Below are 21,870 nucleotides of genomic sequence, written 5' to 3' on the forward strand. Positions count from 1 at the left end.
AGAGGAAAGAACCAAAAACAAAGGTTCTTAGGTTTAAAGGCAGGAGAAACAATATGAAGAGCAAAATCATTACCAAAACTCTGTCTGTTCAGAAACTGCTTGAATCTCTGCAAAGTGTTGATGCTAATTGTAAGTAAATGGCTTAGTTGAGGCTGTCTTTCAAGCTTCACTGAAAACATGATCTTCAGCATTTTTACTTTTCATCTCATTCCCAGTTTCTGGCCCTGGCAATTATTACACACACACACACACACACATTACAGCCTCCAAGGCTTGCTCTGAGGTCTTCTGTTGACGGAAACAGGTTAGAACAGTGGCATCTACTATCAATCAACACAAATGGCTGAAAGTGAGATAGAGCTGTTTCAATGTTTTCATTGGGTAAAGATACACAGAGTTACAAAAGTAGAACTTATCAATGTTTTTCATGGGACACAGTGGCTTCCTGGTAAAGCACTGCTGCCTCACAGCACCAGGGACCCACAGTCTCTGGCAACTGTCCTCTGGGTGCTCCAGTTTCCTTTCACATCCAAAGATGTGCAAGTAAGGTAAATTGACCATGCTAAATTGCCCCTAGTTTTCATGGATGTATAGGTTAGGTGAATAATTCAGGGGGTAAATGTAGAATAACAGGAATAGGTTTGGGTGGGATACTCTTTGAAGGGTCGGTGTGGACTTATTGGGCCGAAGGGCCTGTTTCCACACTTTGGCCTTGCCGGTGACACTATTTGTCTCTTGTCAACCGAGAACTGCCCTGAAATTGCTGAGCGAAATAAAGAGTCAACCATAGATCAGACCAGGTCAGGAGAAACCTGATTAAATAGCTGATTGAATATGAATTCCACCGCTGCTGTGGTGGGCTTTGAGCCCATGTCTCCCCGCAATACTGTCGTTTCTCTTACTTCAGCTTAGCAATACTTATTTTCGCTTTGGAAAGAACTCCAAGCAACAGCTTTTACACGTGGAATTAACACTTTAAATGTCTGTAAAACAAAATTTTCATCAATTTCTATCATGTTGTTTCATTAATTGACTTAGCCTATTTGAAGAACAAACTACCCGGAACACAGTCCTGTTCTTTGCATTTAAACAGTGCCATCTTAAAACATTTGTAAACATTCTTTTTATTTAAACATTGAGGACTAATTGTCAGAAATACAATTTAAAAGCCCATGGGCTATGTGGATTGCTGAGTTTTGTAGGAGCCACACTCGCCCCAGCCTGCTGGTGAATCCAAATACTGAACTGCAAATTAAAGATTTACACCTGGTATCTTTGTGTTGCACTTTCATCAAGGAAACAAAGTCAATTCAAAATATTTCCTAAGAAAACATACATCTTTCTTTAACTGAACTGAATTTCAGTTACAGGCCGTTCTGGTACAATGCGATGGTTGTGTTTCTCTGTGCAACCTTGCACTGTTGAAGATACCCCTTCAGTATAAAGTTCACGTTATCCACACAGTCTCCACAATTCATCAATCATATTATAGTCCATTTGTGTTGATGAAATGTGTGTTATACCAGAACAAAATGCCTTTCCTGATCTTTCTTTGATTTCAAACACACCCAATTTTGAACAAGAATAACTGAAAATTAACGACTTCCATAATTTTGCTAATATTAAAGAAATTGAACTGAAATTATATTGTCTTGGATGAATTAGTTGCATTAGATTACGCAAATCAGACAGTCTCTACCTTTATTCATTATCAATAAATGTCTGGAAGTGAGTGAACATTTAGAGATTTCCTTAATTCTGAAATGTTGGTTGGGCACCAAGGGTGAAAGGTCATCAGCTTGATATTCTCCAACATGAGGAAGCCATTATCACTAAATCTTCCCAGGATATTTCCCATATCCAGCCAGACATAAGGGGCAATACCTGAGGCCTTTAGCGTGATCCAGTACGTCTCCCCTTCCTGACTGATGGTGGCCTTAAAAATAAAGACAGGATGTTGCTGTTAGACTTTTTTTCAATCATACAGGAAGATTCCCTAGCGCACGTTCCCTTAGCTATTAAGATAAATTCAGTAAAGGTTGTTAATATGACAGAACAGGATAAAACTTTAAAAATAGGCTGTCCCAGCACTGAAGTGCATCTAAATGAAATTATACTAATTGTGTCTGTCATTTCTTAACCTGAAATCTGAGAGGGGACAACATTCATAAAACTTTAGTTAACTCCTAACAAAATATCAAAACTTCATTTGGGCAATTTAACCAAAAACCAAGAATAAAAAGTGGCAATTAAAAAAAAATCAATTTCTGTAATGTTCTACCAATCCCTGACCTCAACACCTAATTAGGGGAGATGCTTCCACATAAACATAACTGTCCTGACATCATAAGATTTCAGGTGAAGGCCAATGCCAGGAATTTCTATTGGTGTTGAGGGACTAACTTCACATCAGTTCAGCACTTGCCAGTGTGTGGCATTAAAGAGTCCCATCAAATTTGGAGCCAATTGAGTCATTCTGGCACAAAGAAAGCTGGTTGCAGTTGTCGAAGGTCAATTATCTTAGTCCCAGCACATCTGCCAGAGTTCCTCAGTGCAGTGTCAGAGATCCAATCATCTTCAGTTTCCTTTGCTTCATAAGATGGTCAGGAGTGAGAACATTTGCAGACGATTGCACAATATTCTACACCATTCACATCGCCTCAAATAGAAAAGCAGTCTACATCCAAATGCAATAAGACCTGGACAATCTCCAAGTTTCAGCTGACAAGAGGCAAGTAACATTCACACCACAAGTGCTAGACATTGACCATCTCCAATAAGACACAATCTAACCATAGTCTTTTGACATTCAGTGGTGTTACCAGCTCTGAACTCCCAAATATCAATATCCTAGTAGACATCATTGACCAGAACCTGAACTGGATTCACCGGATAAATACTGTGGTTACAAGATTAGATCAGAGGCTAAGAATAATGCAACATATAACTCACCTCATGATTAGCGAGTTTTGAGAAGATTTGTAGCTCAGGTTGAGGTTCTGGACGTAGGTTTGCTCGATGAGCTGGAAGGTTCATTTTCAGATGTTTCGTCATCATATGGGGTAACATCATCAAAGCGCTTCTGGATGAAGCATTGGTGATATGGCCTGCTTTCTATTTATGTGTTTGGGTTTCCTTGGGTTGGTGATGTCATTTCCTGTTCTTTTTCTCAGGAGGTGGTAAATGGGATCCAAGTCAATATGTTTGTTGATCGAATTCCAGTTGGAATGCCATGCTTCTAGGAATTCTTGTGTGTGTCTCTGTTTGGCTTCTCCTGGGATGGATGTGTTGTCCCAGTCAAAGTGATGTCCTTCCTCATCTGTACGTAAGGATACTAGTGAGAGAGGATCATGTCTTTGTGTAGCTAGTTAATATTCATGTATCCTGGTGGCTAGTTTTCTGCCTGTTTGTCCAATGTAGTGTTTGCTACGCCTTTTGCAAGGTAGTTTGTAAATGATATTCGTTTTGCTTATTGTCTGTATGAGGTCATTCAAGTTCATTAGCTGCTGTTTTAGTGTTTTGGTGGGTTTGTGGACTACCATGATACCAAGAAGTCTGAGTAGTCTGGCAGTCATTTCCGACATTGACTAGGATCCCATTTACCACCTGCTGAGAAAAAGAACAGGAAATGACATCACCACCAGAAATGACATCACCAAACCAAGGAAACTCAAACACATAAATAGAAAGCAGGCTGTATCAGCCAGTGCTTCACTGAAGATGTTACTTGGTATGGTGACAAAACGTTTGAAAACGAACCTTTCAGCTCAGTGAGCAAACCTCCATCCATCACCTCCTGATTCCCCAAAGCCTGTCCACAAGGAGTGTGATGGAATACTCTTGCCTGCCTGAATGGGCACTGTTAACAACACTCAAAAAATTCAATAATATCCAGGACAAAGTAGCCCACCTAACTGGCACCTCCCAAACTCACGAACAGTACAATGCAGAAGGATAAGGGCAGCAGATGCTGGGAACACCATAGCGTTCACCGCTAAGACCCTAAATTTCCCTTCCCAACAGCATCGACGTGTAAACCACACGGACTGCAAGCTTCAAGGAGACAGCTTGCAACTACCTTCTCTGGGGCACTCGGGGATGGCTATGAAATGCTGGCGCAGTGACAGATAGCCACGTTATAGACAGAAAAAAAAATGCAGCTTCAGACAATTTTTCTGATTTCAAACCTGCATTATCACCTACACAACAAAGCAGCAGGACAAATACTGCAAGTTGCAATTCAGTGACAACTGAACAGCTAGACTAGCAATGGGAGGCTAAGACAATTGTCATCAACTGAGAAATGGAACACAGGACAGCAGAGTGAAAGAAAGGCATATTTACTGATCAGGTCATTTCTCATTCATGGCATGTGGGCTTCACTGGCCAAGTCTACATTTATTATCCACCATTAACTGTCAATCACATTACCTGGTCTGGCCTGCCTACACGTGACTCCAGACCAAAGGCAAACATGGTAGTTTCCCTCCCTACAAGATATTAGTGAACCAGACAGGTTTTTCTGACAATCGACAATGGATTCATGATCATCATTATGAGAAGTTAAAGGGCTAATTTGTTCTGCTGACCTCTACGAAATTGCATGTCCCGGGGGATGGTGATATGTTTCTGTCTTACAGGCAGAATATAAAAATTTACGTTGCCATCTCTTGCTATTCAGAAACAATTTAAATAACTATCTACTGCAGTTAAGACAGAAAAGGAACACTACAGTTAATAATCTAAACACATTACTTCCAGAAACAATCAAATCACTACATTGTGTCCTGAGTGGTATGTGACTATGGGGAAGTGACAGGGGGTGGTCTTGTGGGCATTACTAATGGTGATGTAAAATCCCCTATGAAGGAGAACTGTTCCCTTGTTGAGAAACATCTCTTGACATGGCTCCACAAGCCCTGCAAAGTGTGTTAAGGGTTCCTCCAAACGCTTGTACTTGCTTAATAAATTTTGGCTGTTCACAGAAGTTGGCGTATTGCAGTTGCATTAAATCTGTAAGAATCTCAAGAAAAAGAACCTAACAATTAAACCCTTAATTCCAGATATTTACTGAACTCAAATTCTTCCACGTGTGATGCAGGATTTCAGGTCCCCAGAACATTTACCAGGGTCTCTGGATTAATAGTTTAGTGATAGTATCACGAGGCCATCGCTTTTAATTGAGACAAAAGAGTGAACCTTGCAGCTGAGGCAACATTTATTGCCCATCCTTAATTGCCCTTGAGGGTGAGGCAGCTCCTTGAATACAATCAAATGGCTTGCTGAGCCATTTCAGAAAGCAGGTTAGACTTATCCAATTGGGTCTGGAGTAACATATAGGCAGATAGAGGCAACAGATTTCCATTCCTTAAGAGTATTCATGAAGTAGGTATTTTTTATAGTAATCCAGTAGTTTCATGTTCACAATTATCAAGACTAGCTTTTCATTGCAGGCTGATTTTATTTAAATTCCCCAATCCACTCTTGAACTCACTCCTCTAATTAGGCCTCTGGATAACTAGTCCAATAGCATAGCCATCAGGTTACAGTACACACATGTGCTTGTTACAGGTGTCTAAATGCGAATGCTGTGTTCAGAAACTACAGAAACTGTCAAACTTTAACTGATATGTAAGGATAATTTAGAACTGGTGAAGGGAACTATACCTTGCATGAACTGAGACTACTGTCTGAACAGAATCACCTACAAGTATTAATATAGCACACCCTGCCTCAACTATCCAATTAGTTGTTTTATTTTCTCTCTTTTATGTATAGTCCTGCAATCATTTTCCATTTGGAAGTTATTATGTAAAGTAGTTCCATTATTATTTTATATAGTGTATTCTGGATCATCATTCACTCTGTTAGAACATACCAAGGCCAGCTCTGACTCTTTTGTCACTTATCTGGAGCCTGACCCCTCTGGTTATCAATTTCTGGGAACAGTTTGCCTTACCTATCTCAGCAGAACCATTCATGCCTTTGAACACCTCTTTGTAACTTTTTGACTTGAAGGAGAACCATCCCAACTTGTGCAGTCACTCCACAAAACTGAAGTTTCTCAGCACTGATACCAGTTTTGTAAAGCTGTACCCTCTCAAGTCTTTGGCATCCTTCCTAAAGGGTGGTAACTAGAATTGGACACAATATTTCACCTTAATTCATAAAGTCTGGGATCCTGCACGCCTGTGAATTCCAATTATAAAGGTGGGTTCCTAAAACCTGCACCCTTGTATTTTTTCTCAGAATCAGAGCTTTGGCTGATTCACTTAACTCCTCCAATAAACTAATAAAGTTTGCACTCAGATAGGACATTCAACACAGTAAAATGTCCTAAAGATACAGGAGAATTATCAAAATGTAACAAAAAGACACAGAAGAGAGATTCAAACAGATGATAAATGAACAGAATTTGGTGCAAGTTAGGACACTACAGTAGAGGTCTGGATGATTTCAGTTTATGAAGTGAAGAATATGAGAGGCTTTGAGAGACTTGAAAGTTTGGGTTTCTTGAAGGCCTTTGACAAGATGTTAATTAAGAGTCCATGGCATTAGGGGCAAGGTACTAGCTTGGATAGGGGATTGGGATTGGCACAAGGCAGAGAAAAGGGATTCTTCAGGATGGCAGCCAGTGACTAGTGGAATTCCACAACGGTCAGTGTTGGGACGATAACTATTCATGTTACACATTAATGATTTGGACAAAGGAACTGAGGACATTGTTGCTAAGTTTGCAGATGTCATAAAGATAGGTGGAGGGACAGGTAGTGTTGTGGAACTAGGAAGGCTGCAAAAGAACTTGGTCAGGTAAGGCGAGTGGGTAAAGAAGGAGCAGGTGGACTTGCAGAATTATATTTTATTTTGCTCAAAAACTGCATGAATCCATGTAAGATTCTGTAAATCTTTTTTTTTAGATTAGAATCAGTCTGAACAGTGGGGCATAGACAGCCTCACACAGGGCACCTCACACCTTCAATGCATGATCTAAGATGCACCTATTGTTGAAATGTGCTTGAGAATGTAACTTTTAAAAAATGTTCTGCGATTTACATATGAAAGAACTGAAACCAACATGCCCATTCTAAAAGATGAGAGACTGAACAAACAACCCAGGTCTTTTTCAATATATAATTTCAGTTGCATCCCACAGTAAATTTTGCTATAAATTTTGTATCTAATGATCTTGTACTCTACAACCACCTGATGAAGGAGCAGTGATCTGAAAGCCAGTGCTTCCAAATAAACCTGTTGGATTATAACCTGGTGTTGTGTGATTTTTAACTTTGTATACCCCCCTCCAACACCTGCTCCTCTAAATCATAAGGAGCAGTTGGAGTGCAATGTGGGAAAATGTGAGGCTATGCATTTTAGTAGGAAAAAGAGGCAAAGTCTATTTTCTAAATGGGGAAAGATGGAAATCTAAAGCAGAAGGGAACTAAGGTGTTCTAATTCAGGATTTTCTTCAGGTTAATCTTCAGGTTCAGTTGGCAGTTAGGAAGGCAAATGCAATGTCAGCATTCATTTCAAAAGAGCGCCAGAATACAAGAGCACAACTATACTGCTCAGGCTATGAAGGCTCTGCTTAGACTGTATTTGGAATATTGCAAGCAGTTTTGGGCCCTTTATCTAGGAAAGAATGTGCTGACATTGGATGGGGTCCAGAAGAGTTTTACAACAATGATCTTGGGGACAATGAGCTTGTCAGATGAGGAGTGGTTGAGGACTCTGGGTCTGTAGTAGATGGAAGTTTAGAAGGATGAGAGGGATCTCATTGAAACTTACAGAATCCTGAGAGGCCTGCATAGAGTGGACATGGAGATGATATTTCTACCAGTGAGAGAGACTAGTATCTGAGGGCACAGCCTCAGAGTGAAGCGCGAACCCTTCAGAACTGAGATGAGGAGGACTTTCTTCAGACAGAGGGTGGGGAATCTCTGGATTAATACCAAGGCATTGAGTGTATTCAAGACAGAGATAGATAAGTTCTTTATTGGTAAGGTAATGAAAATCATATCAGCCGTGCTTGAATGGCAGAGCAGACCCAATGGGTGAATGGTCTAATTCTGCTCCTGTATCTTACGGCTGGTCAGGAATATTATAGAAATAAAAAGGGCAAGGAAGAGACTTTCAGCAGATGAGCTGAGTAAGGCCAAAAAAAGGTGAAGTTATTGAGATGGAAACTGGTGGTGTTAGTTATGAAGTGGATTTGTGGTTGGGAGCTCATTTGAAGTCAAATATAACATTTAAGTTGCAAATAGTTTGTTTCAGTTTCAAACAGTTGATAGAAAGAGGGATTGACTCAGTTGTTGAGGAACAGCGTTTATAACAGGGTCCAAAGTTAATGACTTTGACTTCCCAATATTGAGCTGGAGGAAGTCTCTGCTCATTCCACACTGGATGTGAGAGAAGCAGCCTGATCGGTTAGCGGATTGAGGATTGACAGAAGCAGTGAGGATATAAAGGTAAGGCATTCATTGTTCATGTGGAAACTGACTATGAATTTGGTGTTGAGTGCCAACATGCAGGTGAAAAACAGGAAGGGGCCAAAGATGGATCCTGAGGCACAAGAGCTGACAGTGAGGTAGGAGCAAGGCAACGGAAGTCATTGCTAGAGATTCACTGGCTCTGATCAGAATAAGCATAGAACCAGGTGAGTGCAGTTCCAGCCAGTTGAATGGTAGTGGAGACATGTTGTGTGTAACTTTTACAGGCAATTTGTCAATTATAATAAAGTCAGCCTGGCTATAAAATGGTATAAGCACCCAGGCTGATTGTGTTGGATGGGTGCAATGTAAGCCTCACATCATTTACAGCACTTTGGAGTACTGTGTACAGTATTGGTCACCGTACTTACAGAGCAGTTCACAGGAGATTACTAGACTAATCTCTGGAATGAGCAGATTGCCTTTTCAGAAAATGCCAGTATCCTCTGAAGTTTAGAAGAGTCAGAGGTGACTTAATTGAAACATTCAAATCTTGAGGAGATTTAACTGGATGGATGAAAAGGATATTCCCTGTTGTGGGAGGATCTAGAATTGGGAGTCAGAGTTTAAAACAGGGGTCACTCATTTAAGACAGAGACGAGGGAACTTTTTTTCCTCAGAGGGTGGACAGCCTTTGGAATTCCCTTCCTAAAAAAGCAGTGGGTGCAGAATTTTAAAAATATTTTTAAGGTAGCGGTAGATAGAATCTTGACAACCAAGGGGATGAGAGATTATCTGAGATATGTAGGAATGTAGAGTTAAGGTTAAAATCAGATCGGCCACGATCATATTGAATGGTGCAGGAGGCTCAAAGGGCCGAACGGCCTGATCATATTTTTTGTTCATATGTACAGTGACAAGCACGGAAGGAAAAGAAAGTTCCTGCAGAAATTCAGCAAGCAAATGTGCTCCAACACTTCTAGTTAAATTCCTTACACTGGGAAAGATCTTCAAATCCAACTGTTCTGTTGCCCAGCTGAAACAATGATATACTTTTAAGACACAACTTCAAAACTGTGCAACTGTTGAAACGGAACAGGAATTCAGTCCAAGCATGTCTGCACATTTCATAACTCTTGAAACAACCATCGAAATTTGTTTTAAGGGCATGTTAAGTATACACCTTAGACTAAGTATTTTTAATGAATCAGTTATGGCACAACTTCAAGGTAGTTGGGATTTGAGACTGGACCTTATAGCCCAAAGGTAGAGACACTACCATTGCAGTACAACATTTGCTAATGACAATAATTCACAAGTTTGGTTAAACATAGCTAACACGGCCATGATTTTGAGATATCTGAGATATTGAGCAATGCAGCTCAGGGTTTAATCAATTCAAATCACAATTGTAATTATTTTAATTACAGACACAACAAAAACAGAAATTGCTTGAAAAGCTCAGCAGGTCTTTCTTGAGAAATCAGAGTTAATGTTTTGGGGTCGAATGACCCTTCGTCAGAAACGTTCTGAGGATGGATCATTTGCTGAGGTTTGCAAGCAATTTCTGTTTTTGTTTCTGTTTACAGCATCCACAGTGCTATTGGTTTGTAATTTTTTTAGATAGTTTATAGGGGGGCTCAGGAAGGTATGATATTATTACTTACATTAACTTGTGGCTTTCTGAGCATTTGGGCATCTTTTAATGAAGATAATAAGTAATAGTTTGAAGGTCCGAGCTGTGTTCCATTTTCTTTTAGGTAAAATGTTACTACGCAGTTATATCTGCTGCAGTCACATCGCCTCAGCAGGTTATCAGTGATTTCCTTGTAAACAGGGGCTGAAGTCCTTGCCTTAAGAATAAATGACTCAGTGGCATAAACACACACAGGCTTCACCAAATTCCACTGGTAAACCTTAACCTACACAAGAGTAAAAATATTAAGAATTGAATAAAATTAAACCTAAAGTTCATACAATGAATTCCCACTTATACCATAGCATCGGTTTAAGATTAAACTCTGTAACACCTCATCTTCCAAAAGAAACAGAGTCTTTCAATACACAGTGAGTGGTGCTGTTGTTAAAAAGATTAACTGGGTTTGCTAGAGAAATTGAATAAACAATAACAATAGTTACATGAACACAAGCACTTTTCATAATGCTCAGACTGTAAATCAAGTAGAGTTCCAAATGTGTGTTGGGTTTACATTTGAATTGTTAAATATTGTCTGTATAGAATATACAGCAGAGAAACAGGCTATTCAGTTCAAAGAATTCATGCTTCTGAGAATGTTCCTCAAGAGGTTCTTCATATTCTGAGATTAAAATTAATTAGATTTGGTTGATCATGACTTTATAGCATTCAAGTGGTTATAGACAGAACGTTGTGAACCTTTCAAAATCTCTATTGCAGTTTACAGAATTCACACAAATTACAATCATCAACCATCTCAAGTTCATGAGCAAGCTTTTCCTGCAGTTGAAACAATTAGCTAAAGCAGGTTCCAGTCACACGTGACACTTAATTCACATTTAACCAATGGGTTTAAAATACAACTCTTCCCACGTAAAAGGCTGCAGGAATCAATCATCAGGGATTTACAGTATTTACAGCACCAAACAGGCTAATCACCCCAAGGGGTCCACGTCAATGCTCACGTTTGAGAAAAATCCACCTCCTGGCCTCTCTCGAACCCCCACCTAATGTGCTTTTAATGTATCCATTCTATTTGTTTCAAACACTCCCAACATTAGCAAGTTTCACATTCTCACCAGTTTCTGGTTAAAGAGGTTTCTTCTTGAATTCTGATAGGATTTATTTTTTGATTATCTTAAATGTATAATGTTAGTCTCCCCACAAATAGAAATATCTTTTCTCTGTTACTCTACTCAACAATTTCAGAAATTTGAAGACCTCTATCAAGTCAGCCTTTGGTCTTCTCTTTTCTACAGAAGACAGCACTAAGCCTTCAGTCTTTCCTAGTAGTTACAATCTCTTGGTTGTATAATCACCTTAATTAATGCATACCTGAAGCATGACTTTAAGGTCTGAAGGTAAATCAGAAACACCATAGATGAACAGTGTTCCATGCTCTTCAAAAGCAACTGGCAAAACAGGAGCAAAGAAATTCCGTGCAAAATAATGAAGCATCTTCCATTTACCTCCATATTCTAGAAGGAGAAAGAATGAGATATTTTCAGCCGCTACAAAACTGTAACTAAAAATACATCTGTGTTTGTTTTGGCTTGTTTTGAAATTCTAACCATGAAGATAGGCATTACACTTTTAACTGATTAATGAGGAGAAAGCAACATAAATCCAGAATTAGCAAGCTGAAATAGATTAACAAATTAAAGCTAAAATGCAGAGTACAATCTTACAGAGGGAAGAGATAAGCTCATTGGAATTGTCTTCCCATGACAGACCAACAGTGCAACAAAGAAAACAAGAAAGATACATTTATATAGCACCTTTCTTAATGTCAATGCCCCTATTTTTCTAATCAACCTATTCAGTGATGTTATTACACAATTCTGGAGCAGATGGGATTTGAACCAGGACCATCCAGTCCAGGGATAAGACGCTACTGCATCACAACAGGACCCCCAAAACTTCTAAAGCACTTTATAGGCAATCGGTTACTTTAGACATGGTCGCACATTAGGCAACATAGACAATTTGTACACAGAAACTCCAACAAGCAGCAATTTGATTACAACCAGTTATTCTCTGTATTTTTAGCATGAATTACTTCAGGAATAAATACTTGTCATAACATTGTGGAGAATTCCCCTTTGCTTCTTCAGAATAGTGCCAAGGGATTTTTTGATATCCACCAGGGAAAGCAGGTGGAGTCTCAGTCGATATCTTACCTGAATGACACCATCACAGACAATGCAGTGCATCCCTAATATCTAATACCTCAGCATTTCTCTGGCCTTAGAAGGTATTTGGGATTTATTGCATTTTTATCAAAGATCAACTCTTTTGAGGCTTAAATGTTACATTTTAACTTTCACTTGAAGAAAGATAATTCACCAAATGTGTTATGAATTGGAAAATAAAAATTTAGAAGTTCAAAGTTTGTGAAAAGATTTGTAGCTCGGGTGCTCGTTGTTGTGGTTCTGTTCGCCGAGCTGGGAATTTGTGTTGCAGACGTTTCGTCCCCTGTCTAGGTGACCTCCTCAGTGCTTGGGAGTCTCCTGTGAAGCGCTTCTGTGATGTTTACTCCTGCATTTATAATGATTTGAATCTGCCACTTCCGGTTGTCAGTTCCAGCTGTCCACTGCGGTGGTCGGTATATTGGGTCCAGGTTGATGTGCTTATTGGTTGACTATGTGGTGAGTGCCATGCCTCTAGGAATTCCCTGGCTGTTCTCAGTTTGGCTTGTCCTATAATAGTAGTGTTGTCCCAGTCAAATTCATGTTGTTTGTCATCTGAGTGTGTGGCTACTAAGGATAGCTGGTCGTGTCATTTCATGGCTAGTTGGTGTTCAGGGAACACTAAGGGAAAGACAACGGAATGAGGACATGCCACAACCCAAAGGACTGGCCACACTATCATACATCAAAAACATTTCTGAACTGACAGCCAGACTACTGCGACCACTAGGACTCATAACAGCACACAAACCAACAGCCACTCTCAGACAACAACTCACCAGGACGAAGGACCCGATACCCAGCATGAGCAAAACCAATGTAGTGTACAAACTCCCATGCAAGGACTGCACAAAACACTACATAGGACAAACAGGAAGACAGCTAACGATCCGCATCCATGAACACCAACAAGCCATGAAACGACATGACCAGCTATCCTGAGTAGCCACACACGCAGATGACAAGCAACATGAGTTTGACTGGGACAACACTACTATTATAGGACAAGCCAAAGAGAGAACAGCCAGGGAATTCCTAGAGGCATGGCACTCATCCACAGATTCAATCAATAAGCTGGACCCAATATACCGGCCACTGCAGCGGACAGCTGGAACTGACAACCGGAAGTGGCAGAGACAAATCACTATAAATACTGGAGGAAAGATCACAGAAGCGCTTCACAGGAGGCTCCCAAGCATTGAGGAGGTCACCTAGACAGGGGACGAAACGTCTGTAACACAAATTCCCAGCTCGGCGAACAGAACCACAACGAAAATTTAGAAGGTTATCACATCAGCTAAAGAGGTAATTTTTGGATGGATATTTTCTGTTATATATTTACATTACGTGTGTGTACTAGGCATCTTTCATGAGGAACCCAAGCATAGAACCTATCAAAAATAATAAGAACATAAAAGGGAACGGGGAGTAACCTAGGTGACCTCTCCAGCCTGCTCCAATGTTCAATGCAATCATGAATGATTCTGTTCTAGCTCCAATTTCTTCACTCACTCCACATATCTTTTAATTTGAAACGACCAAATCTCAAATGCCAGTAGATACTTCCTGGCTTGAAGACCATACAGATATTTCATCTCTCAGGTTGTTTCATTTTGTGGCAACCATTCCTCCACCAATTATAAGATTGGAGAATTCTACTTAACAATAGCAATGATGACCTACAATATGTTCTACACTTCCAGTAACTGGAAAATAAACGCTACTGAGACTGCTGGGGTAGTAAGCAAATAAAACAGTGCTCTCTCTTTCCCAGCCAGAACATCAATTTACAAAATTTATCATAGAATAGAAGAATAGACCTCCCAAGTACTTTAACAACTGCCAATCTGCTAAGTACAATTACGAGCAGTGCAGTGCATCTTCTCTGGAATAATGTGACAAAATCAAAAACAAATCTTTGGAAGCAAAAGCACTTGAGGTGGTTCATAAAATAAAAAAAGACATGAATTTCTACAGCATCCTTCAGAACACCCAAAGTGCTTCATAGCAAAATCTATTCTGAAGTGGAGGCATGTTGGAAATTGGGTAACAATTTAGACAACATGCACATAGAAAGCTCTCACAAACAGAAAAGTGTTTTTGATACTCAATAATACTCTTCAAACGAAGGTTAAAGTCTAAACCATAAATAATTGTTATGAGGATGTAGGTGTACTGTACCTTTAAGAGAGTTAAAAGCAACTGAACTACCATCACCAAGTGTTCTGAAAAAAAGATAAATGTAACCTTTTGATCCAGCAGTTAGTGCAGCTGGTTGCTTGGAGACAAAAACAGGTTTGATTGAGGCCAATTAGTTTAAATTTTACCCAAAAGGAAATACCAAATTCAAATCAAGTTTGAATTCAGTATATTTACCATCTTAAAAGTCAATGACACAATCCAATGCTTCGGGGGTTTAAGACCAGGGAAAATTGAACAGTTGGGGGGAGAACTGCCAAGCCAGCATGTAGAGACTGCACGAAAATAGCTCTCTTACAGGTACCTTTATTCATCAATAACCCATGAAGCAGAATCCCCAAGAAGAAAAGTTTTGAGATAAGAAGTTTTGTTTTGTAAATTGAGGGTTTTATCTGACTAGTATTGTAGAAGGGAAAGGTAAAAGATAGAGCAGAGGAAGGAGTTGTAAATAGTTGTTAATTTATCACTCTCTGTTATACATTAAGAGATAAAGTTGTTAAGTTTTACTTTAAATAGTTCTTGGCCTTTTGAATTTTCACAGATTGCTGCACGGGATAAATCTTTTTAGAGTTGCTAGTTTAAATTAAGCAGAAGAGTTTATTCTGTGTTGTAGCATAATTTTAAAGCAGCTTCTCACCACACATCACTGAGACCAAGGATAAAGTTAAGAAAATCCGCAAGGCAATTTGTGTATCAAACCTCCCCAACCTACAAAGTGTGCTGTTTTACCACAAAGCTCCCTCTTGCCAACTGTTTGGAAATGCATAAGAAAACAAAGAACTGTGGAGGCTAGAGATCTGATGCAAACAGGAATTGCTGGAAAAACTCAACAGGTCGAGCAATGTCTGTTAAGAGAGAAACCGTTAATGTGTCGAGTCCAGTGACCTTTCAAAACAGGCTCAGATTGATCTTGATTATTTTCTGTAGCTGTTTATGACATTTTAATGATCAAAGTACCGAATACCTCCTCTCAAATTGTATTTGGACTTCCATTGTTACTAGTATTCCTGCATTTAGGAAGTCTCCTGGTCTCTCCTTTTTGAGGTCCACAGTGGATTATCCAAGGTTTGTTTTTTCTACTTGTGCAGGAACGATGAACTAAATAGCCTCTTTCTACACCCCAATAATTCTGCAAAACTCTTAATTCCACGATTCTTTACTTTCTCAACATCTCCTTTTTATTTTATGCTTCTGTCTACAATACTTACAATGCTGCCTGTGTGTCATCAGTAATTTTTGTGTGCAGTTTTTTAAATGCAAATATTTAAGCCATTAACAAATACAGTGTACTGTAGAGGTCTCAACACAGATCCTTACAGGATACCTCGAGTCATTTCCTGCCAATGACAATACCAGTCTTTGTTTTGTCCTGTCACTCAGATAATTTCCTGAACTTATCAACAGTATTCCATGAATTTCAATTTTAGCTAACAGTCTTTAAAAGTGGAAAATGTTTCAAGTGTTCAGTCACCGTATTTGCAAAAATTGATCTGGGTAATTTGAGGGGAGGTGGTGGCATAGCAGTAATGTTGCTGGATTTGTAATAGAGAGGCACATGTTGATTCTCTGGGGACATGATTTTAAAATCCCACTGTAGCAGCTACTGAAATTTGAATCATAAATCTGGAATTGAAAGCTAGATTCTGTTATAATGAAGTTTACAATTTTCAATTGTTATATAAAATCCATCTGGTTCATAAATATCTTTGAGGGAAGGAAAACTTATTATGGACTACTTGCAATTCCAAACAACGTGGATAGCTCTAAATACCCTCTGGAAAGACCTAGAAATCCCTCAAGGACAATTTGGGATGGGCAATAAATACTATGATTTGGAGATGCTGGTGTTGGACTGGGGTATACAAAGTTAAAAATCACACAACACCAGGTTATAGTCCAACAGGTTTAAATAGAAGCACACTAGCTTTCGGAGCACTGCTCCTTCATCAGGTGGCTGTACTATCTTTGCCACCAACACCATGAAAGAAATGAGTTTCCTGATTGTAATTGTAGTCAGTTAATCTAACATGTACCAAGTCTACAATTCTCTCACTTTAATCACTTATCTATGTTAAATAGCGGTCATTTCTGCTTCAGTTTGTGTTTTGCACCTGATTATTTTACAAATGTCAGTTCAAAACTCACAAGGAGAAGTAATCTTCAAACACCTTGATGTACCCAGACACCAAGCGGAGGGCCTGACTGTAGTCTCAACCATCATCAGGCAAAGATACATAAATTTATCAAAATCCCTTTGTAAGGTTTTCTAAGATTGCAAAGGGATCTTGATCAAATGGATCAATGGACTGAAAAATGACAGAGTTCAATATGGATAAATGTGAGGTTTTGCATTTTGATACAGCAAACAAGAGTAGGGCTTATACAATTAACAGTAAAGCCTTTGATAGTGTAGTAGAACAGATGGACCTAGGGGTTCAGGTACATAATTCTTTGAAAGTTGCCTCACTTATAGACAGGGCGGTTAAGAAGGCATTTGTCACCCTTGCCTTCATTGTTCAGTCCTTTGTGTACACAGGAGTTGGGAAGTCATGTTGAAGTTGTACAGGACATTGGTGAGGGCTCTTCAGGAGTACCATTTCCAATTCTGGTTGCCCAGTTATAGGAAGGATATTATTAAGCTGGAGAGGGTTCAGAAGACCTTTACCAGATTGTTGCCAGGTTTGGAAGATTTGAGCTATAAAGAAAGGCTGGGTCTTTCTTCACTGGAATGTAGGAAGTTGAGAAGTGACCTGATAAGGTTATAAACTAATGAGGGGTATAGAGTTAATGGTAGTTGTCTTTTCAAGAAGTGGGATTTCAAGAATAGGGGGCACATTTTTAAGATGAGAAGAGAGAGATCTAAAAAAGACACGAGGGGTGAATTTCTTTTACACACAGGGTGGTTTGCATGGAGAATGAGCTTCCAGAGGAAGTGCTGGATGTGGGTACAATTACAATGTTTAAAAGACATTTGGTTAAGTACATGAATGGGAAAGGTTTGGAGAGATACATGCCAGGAACAGGCAGGTGGGACTAGTTTAGTTTGGGATTATGTTCAGTATGAACGGTTGGACCGAAGGGTCGGTTTCCATGCCGTAAGACTATGATGAAAACTGTAACCACATAATTTTAGGTTTAAAAATGTTAATAACTGCAATGGACTAAACTCAGGAATCTATTGCAAAATTGTCAATTAATAATATTTTAATTTTGTATAGATTAGATTACTTGCAGTGTGGAAACAGGCCCTTTGGCCCAACAAGTCCACACCAACCCTCTGAAGAGCAACCCACCCAGACCCATTCCCTTATATTTACCCCTTCACCTAACACTACGGGCAATTTAGCATGGCCAATTCACCTAACCTGCACATCTTTGGACTGTGGGAGGAAACCGGAGCACCCAGAGGAAACCCACGCAGACACGGGGAGAATGTGCAAACTCCACACAGACAGTTCCCGGGGCAGGGATTGAACCCGGGTCTCTGGTGCTGTGAGGCAGCAGTGCTGCCCCTTCAGTTGAATCACTTTCTCTTCCAGATATCTGTGGGCTTGCTTATTTTTCCAACATGAATTTCAGTCTAAAGTATGAAAATGAGAAATATGAGCTTGCCAACTTGCCTTCACTAACAGAGACATTTATACTTCCAACAGTGTCATTCTGAAGTGGTGCAAAGTTTTCTCTCCCATTACCTACTTCATTTTAATGACGATGATGTTATACATCCAGTTTGCATCGATCCAAAGCCATTTTGCATGAACATAATTGTGTAACATAACATTGCTTCCTTTTTTATTAATCTATATTCAGATGGTAGCTTCAAACATTGAGTATGTGTTAACAGGAAATCAAATCAGCATATATAAAATACAAATCAAACTGTGATTTTCAGGTATGAATGCTCAATGGAAAGGCCTCAGTAGGGCTCACCATAAACATTCTTGATGCTGAAGTGTGCAGTCAAGTCTCCAAAGCTTTAAAGACAAAACTTCAAAGACAAATTGAAGTTGACACTTCAATTCAATATTGCAGAAATACTGCATTGCTGGGGGCACCGTTTTCTGATAGCTTTTCCAGTCATTACAGCTGCTGTGTTTACTACATTACAGCAGTGACTACACTTTTAATAAATACTTAATTAGCTGTACACAATTTTGTAACATTCTGATATTGTGAAAGGCATTATATAAACATGAGTCTTGCTCAGCTAAAGAGTATCAGTGAACCCATTCCAGTAATAACTCTTTAAAAGAGAAAGTTTTTAGACCATCCATAACTTTGTGCAGACATTAAAGCATTCAACAGATCTTTTAATGTTAGAGATTATTTGCTTGTAGAAGATAGGTATTTTGTTGGAAATTGAGGGGAAAAAGTAAAAAGGTATTTTTTGTTAGGTAAATGCTTACCGATGGAAGCCCAGGAAGGAGCCTGCCAGATGTCATTTAGCTGCCAGTATAACGCACCCATTGTCAATCCTTGACCATCAACAATCTCATTTCGACTTCGACGGTAGAATTCAGTTTGTGCTTTTATACATTCTGCTTGCATTACCTGTTTGTTATATACAGAACATAAAGGACCACATGCTAATGATGGGTGCACATCATCATCAATGTTACCAAATCAAATAAAAGGAAGACTGTAACCGTATCCTGAAATTATCTAAATCTATGCACTGTCTATAAGTGCCCAACTGTCCTCAAACTTAGGTATTTAAAACAAAAGGTTCAAAACAAAAAGTGGAAATTTTAAAGTATCTCTGAACTGGTCCAACTTTCCTCATCGCCACAAAAAGTCTGTAATTTCCCATTAAAAATTCAACTAGATTTTTGTTCACATTTCTTTTCTTTATCAACAATTTACATACCCAATTCCTCCTCCTCGGAAACCCTGCTTTTTCATCGTAGGAATGCAATAACCTGGCTATTAAGGCTCAATAAAACCTCATACAATTCCACTTTATTAATAGGGAGTTACATAAAACACCTGTATTAGCCCAGTGTTGACCTAGCTTAGCTGAGAGAAGGTTTAACACACTGATCCAGGAGCTGAGAGGGTTGCCAACTGGCATTGTTAAACACCAGTACTCCAGCTATTTATATATGTCCAATTAAACTATTTAAGATATTTGCATGTACATAACCAATAATTCACCTGCAATTGAGAAAAGAAATATGTTTCTATTTCAGTATCATTAGTAATAAACATTAAATTGTTCTGGTACAGTACAACTGATTTGGTCACTACCTGAGTAAGGTAAAGCGTATCTTTAAATCTTTGCAGGGGTGTCTTCTCTGCGAGAGAAAGGTTAAAGTGAATCTGAGTTTGATACAGCAAGTTCTTGTTGCCTGCAACCTGATGTTGTCGATGATTGGTGAAAGAGCTATTGTAATACCAGTCTTCAGGAGACGAAACCTTGTTAATTAAAAACAAACAGAATTACAGTGATTTCATTTTCCTCAACACTGTCTAAAATATTTATATTAGTTGCATGACTACTTGGTTTTCCACAATAAGTGAGGATATAACGTAGGCTTTTCAACTATTACACGGGCAAAGCCATGTTTCCTTTCATCAAATAAAATAGAAATGTGTGAAGCTGTTGAGATGTATTCAACAATGTAGCTTAACACACATCTCATATATCAGAAACAGCTGAGTTTTGGTTCACTTAGAGGGTTAAATTATTACTCTGGTGTCACTTATTGGTCTGATGTTAAATCCCCTTCAGTGAACCAAAGCTATTGGAAAATTTTTAAGTCAAGTCCTCAATCTGCGCTGCTTTAGCTGAATGTAATCAGGACTTTGGTAGAACTGACTTTAGCAGTACTACAGACAATGCTTGTTAGAATCACTAACTAAAAACTACCCAAACTTTACTATTTACAAACACAAAATAATACAAATTAAGTGTAAGCTTGAATATGCACATGCATCAATTCAGATCAGGATTGACGTTTCTCACAGTTAACACCTTTCAGCCTTCACTGTTCAATAAAAAAAAGCCAATATCTTAGCAAATGCAACACTGCATTGAGGCAGTACATTGCAAATTTACTTAAATTTATTTCACCTGTTGCTCAGTTCAGATTTCATTCAGTCCAAGTACAGTTCATGCTTAAATGGAATATGCTGCTTCAACAGGTGATGGAAACAAATTTAACTTTCAGAAGGAATACACAGATTTGTGGGAGTATGAAATAAATTTGATAGACTTTTCAAAGAGCATGCACAGATACAAGTCAAACAGCTTTCTTCAGGTCTATATGGTTCTATACAACTTTTACATTTCCATGGTACCAAGGACAGAAATGTTCTGCTGGATTTCTAAATAGAGAGAGTTCCTTTAGAAAATCTCTGCATCACAAGCACTGAACATATAAGTTGACCCTCCCGTGGTGTAACATTGTCAACTGGCAGAAAGAAATGTCCAACACGTGAAGCCTGATGGCAGTACAGAGATGCTGCTCACTAACATTACAATGTTGCTACACCAATACCTTGCACAGGGAAAAGTGCAAGCTAAAAAATAAACAAAAATTACTACTCCTGTCACCACAAAACTTAATTTTACATATCTAATGACTGGCTAAAATAACTGAAACCAGAACACCAGAGCTCCTGGTAAATTTCCAAATCAGCAGTCACAGGAACAATTTCAACAGTCACACCAACCGCGACTTAACAAGGTCTCTAACAGATCCTCTAAAGCGAGAGATTCAAATTCAGATCAGGTGAATGCATGTAGAACTGGAATATGCTGCATGATATAATAGAACTATTTTAATTGGTCAAAAGGGAATCAACATTATTCACTCAGGTGATTTGTTTACTTGTCTAACAATACCGTACAGCCCAGATGGCCTCCTCCTTCAAGGACCGCAGATTCCCCCCAGACGTGATCGACGATGCCCTCCACCGCATCTCCTCCACTTCCCGCTCCTCCGCCCTTGAGCCCCGCCCCTCCAACCGCCACCAAGACAGAACCCCACTGGTCAGGTCCACACCCCCCACCAACCCAACCTCCACTCCCGGCACCCTCCCCTGCAACCGCAGGAAATGCAAAACTTGCGCCCACACCTCCTCCCTTACTTCTCTCCAAGGCCCCAAGGGATCCTTCCATATCCGCCACAAATTCACCTGCACCTCCACACACATCATCTATTGCATCCGCTGCACCCGATGTGGCCTCCTCTATATTGGGGAGACGGGCCGCCTACTTGCAGAACGCTTCAGAGAACACCTCCGGGCCGCCCGAACCAACCAACCCAACCACCCCGTGGCTCAACACTAACTCTCCCTCCCACTTCACCGAAGACATGCAGGTCCTTGGACTCCTCCATCGCCAGAACATAACAAC

The 21,870-nt window shown here is 39.5% G+C and overlaps 1 protein-coding gene across 1 annotated transcript in view; it reads right to left on the bottom strand.

Moving 5' to 3' along the window:
* Nucleotides 1-1,100: 1,100 nt before the first annotated feature.
* Nucleotides 1,101-21,870, bottom strand: part of manba (mannosidase, beta A, lysosomal) — a 101,450-nt gene continuing 80,680 nt past the window's right edge. The window contains exons 13-17 of the mRNA XM_060851655.1: nucleotides 19,758-19,925; nucleotides 18,917-19,061; nucleotides 11,458-11,600; nucleotides 10,094-10,348; nucleotides 1,101-1,936 (exon numbers count right to left, since the gene is read on the bottom strand). Coding sequence (XP_060707638.1) covers nucleotides 1,712-1,936; nucleotides 10,094-10,348; nucleotides 11,458-11,600; nucleotides 18,917-19,061; nucleotides 19,758-19,925 — 936 coding nt within the window. The 3' untranslated portion in view covers nucleotides 1,101-1,711. The remainder of the gene's footprint in view (nucleotides 1,937-10,093; nucleotides 10,349-11,457; nucleotides 11,601-18,916; nucleotides 19,062-19,757; nucleotides 19,926-21,870) is intronic.

The sequence above is a fragment of the Hemiscyllium ocellatum genome, chromosome 36 (assembly GCF_020745735.1).
Source record: "Hemiscyllium ocellatum isolate sHemOce1 chromosome 36, sHemOce1.pat.X.cur, whole genome shotgun sequence".
In the NCBI taxonomy this organism is placed as follows: Eukaryota; Metazoa; Chordata; class Chondrichthyes; order Orectolobiformes; family Hemiscylliidae; genus Hemiscyllium; species Hemiscyllium ocellatum.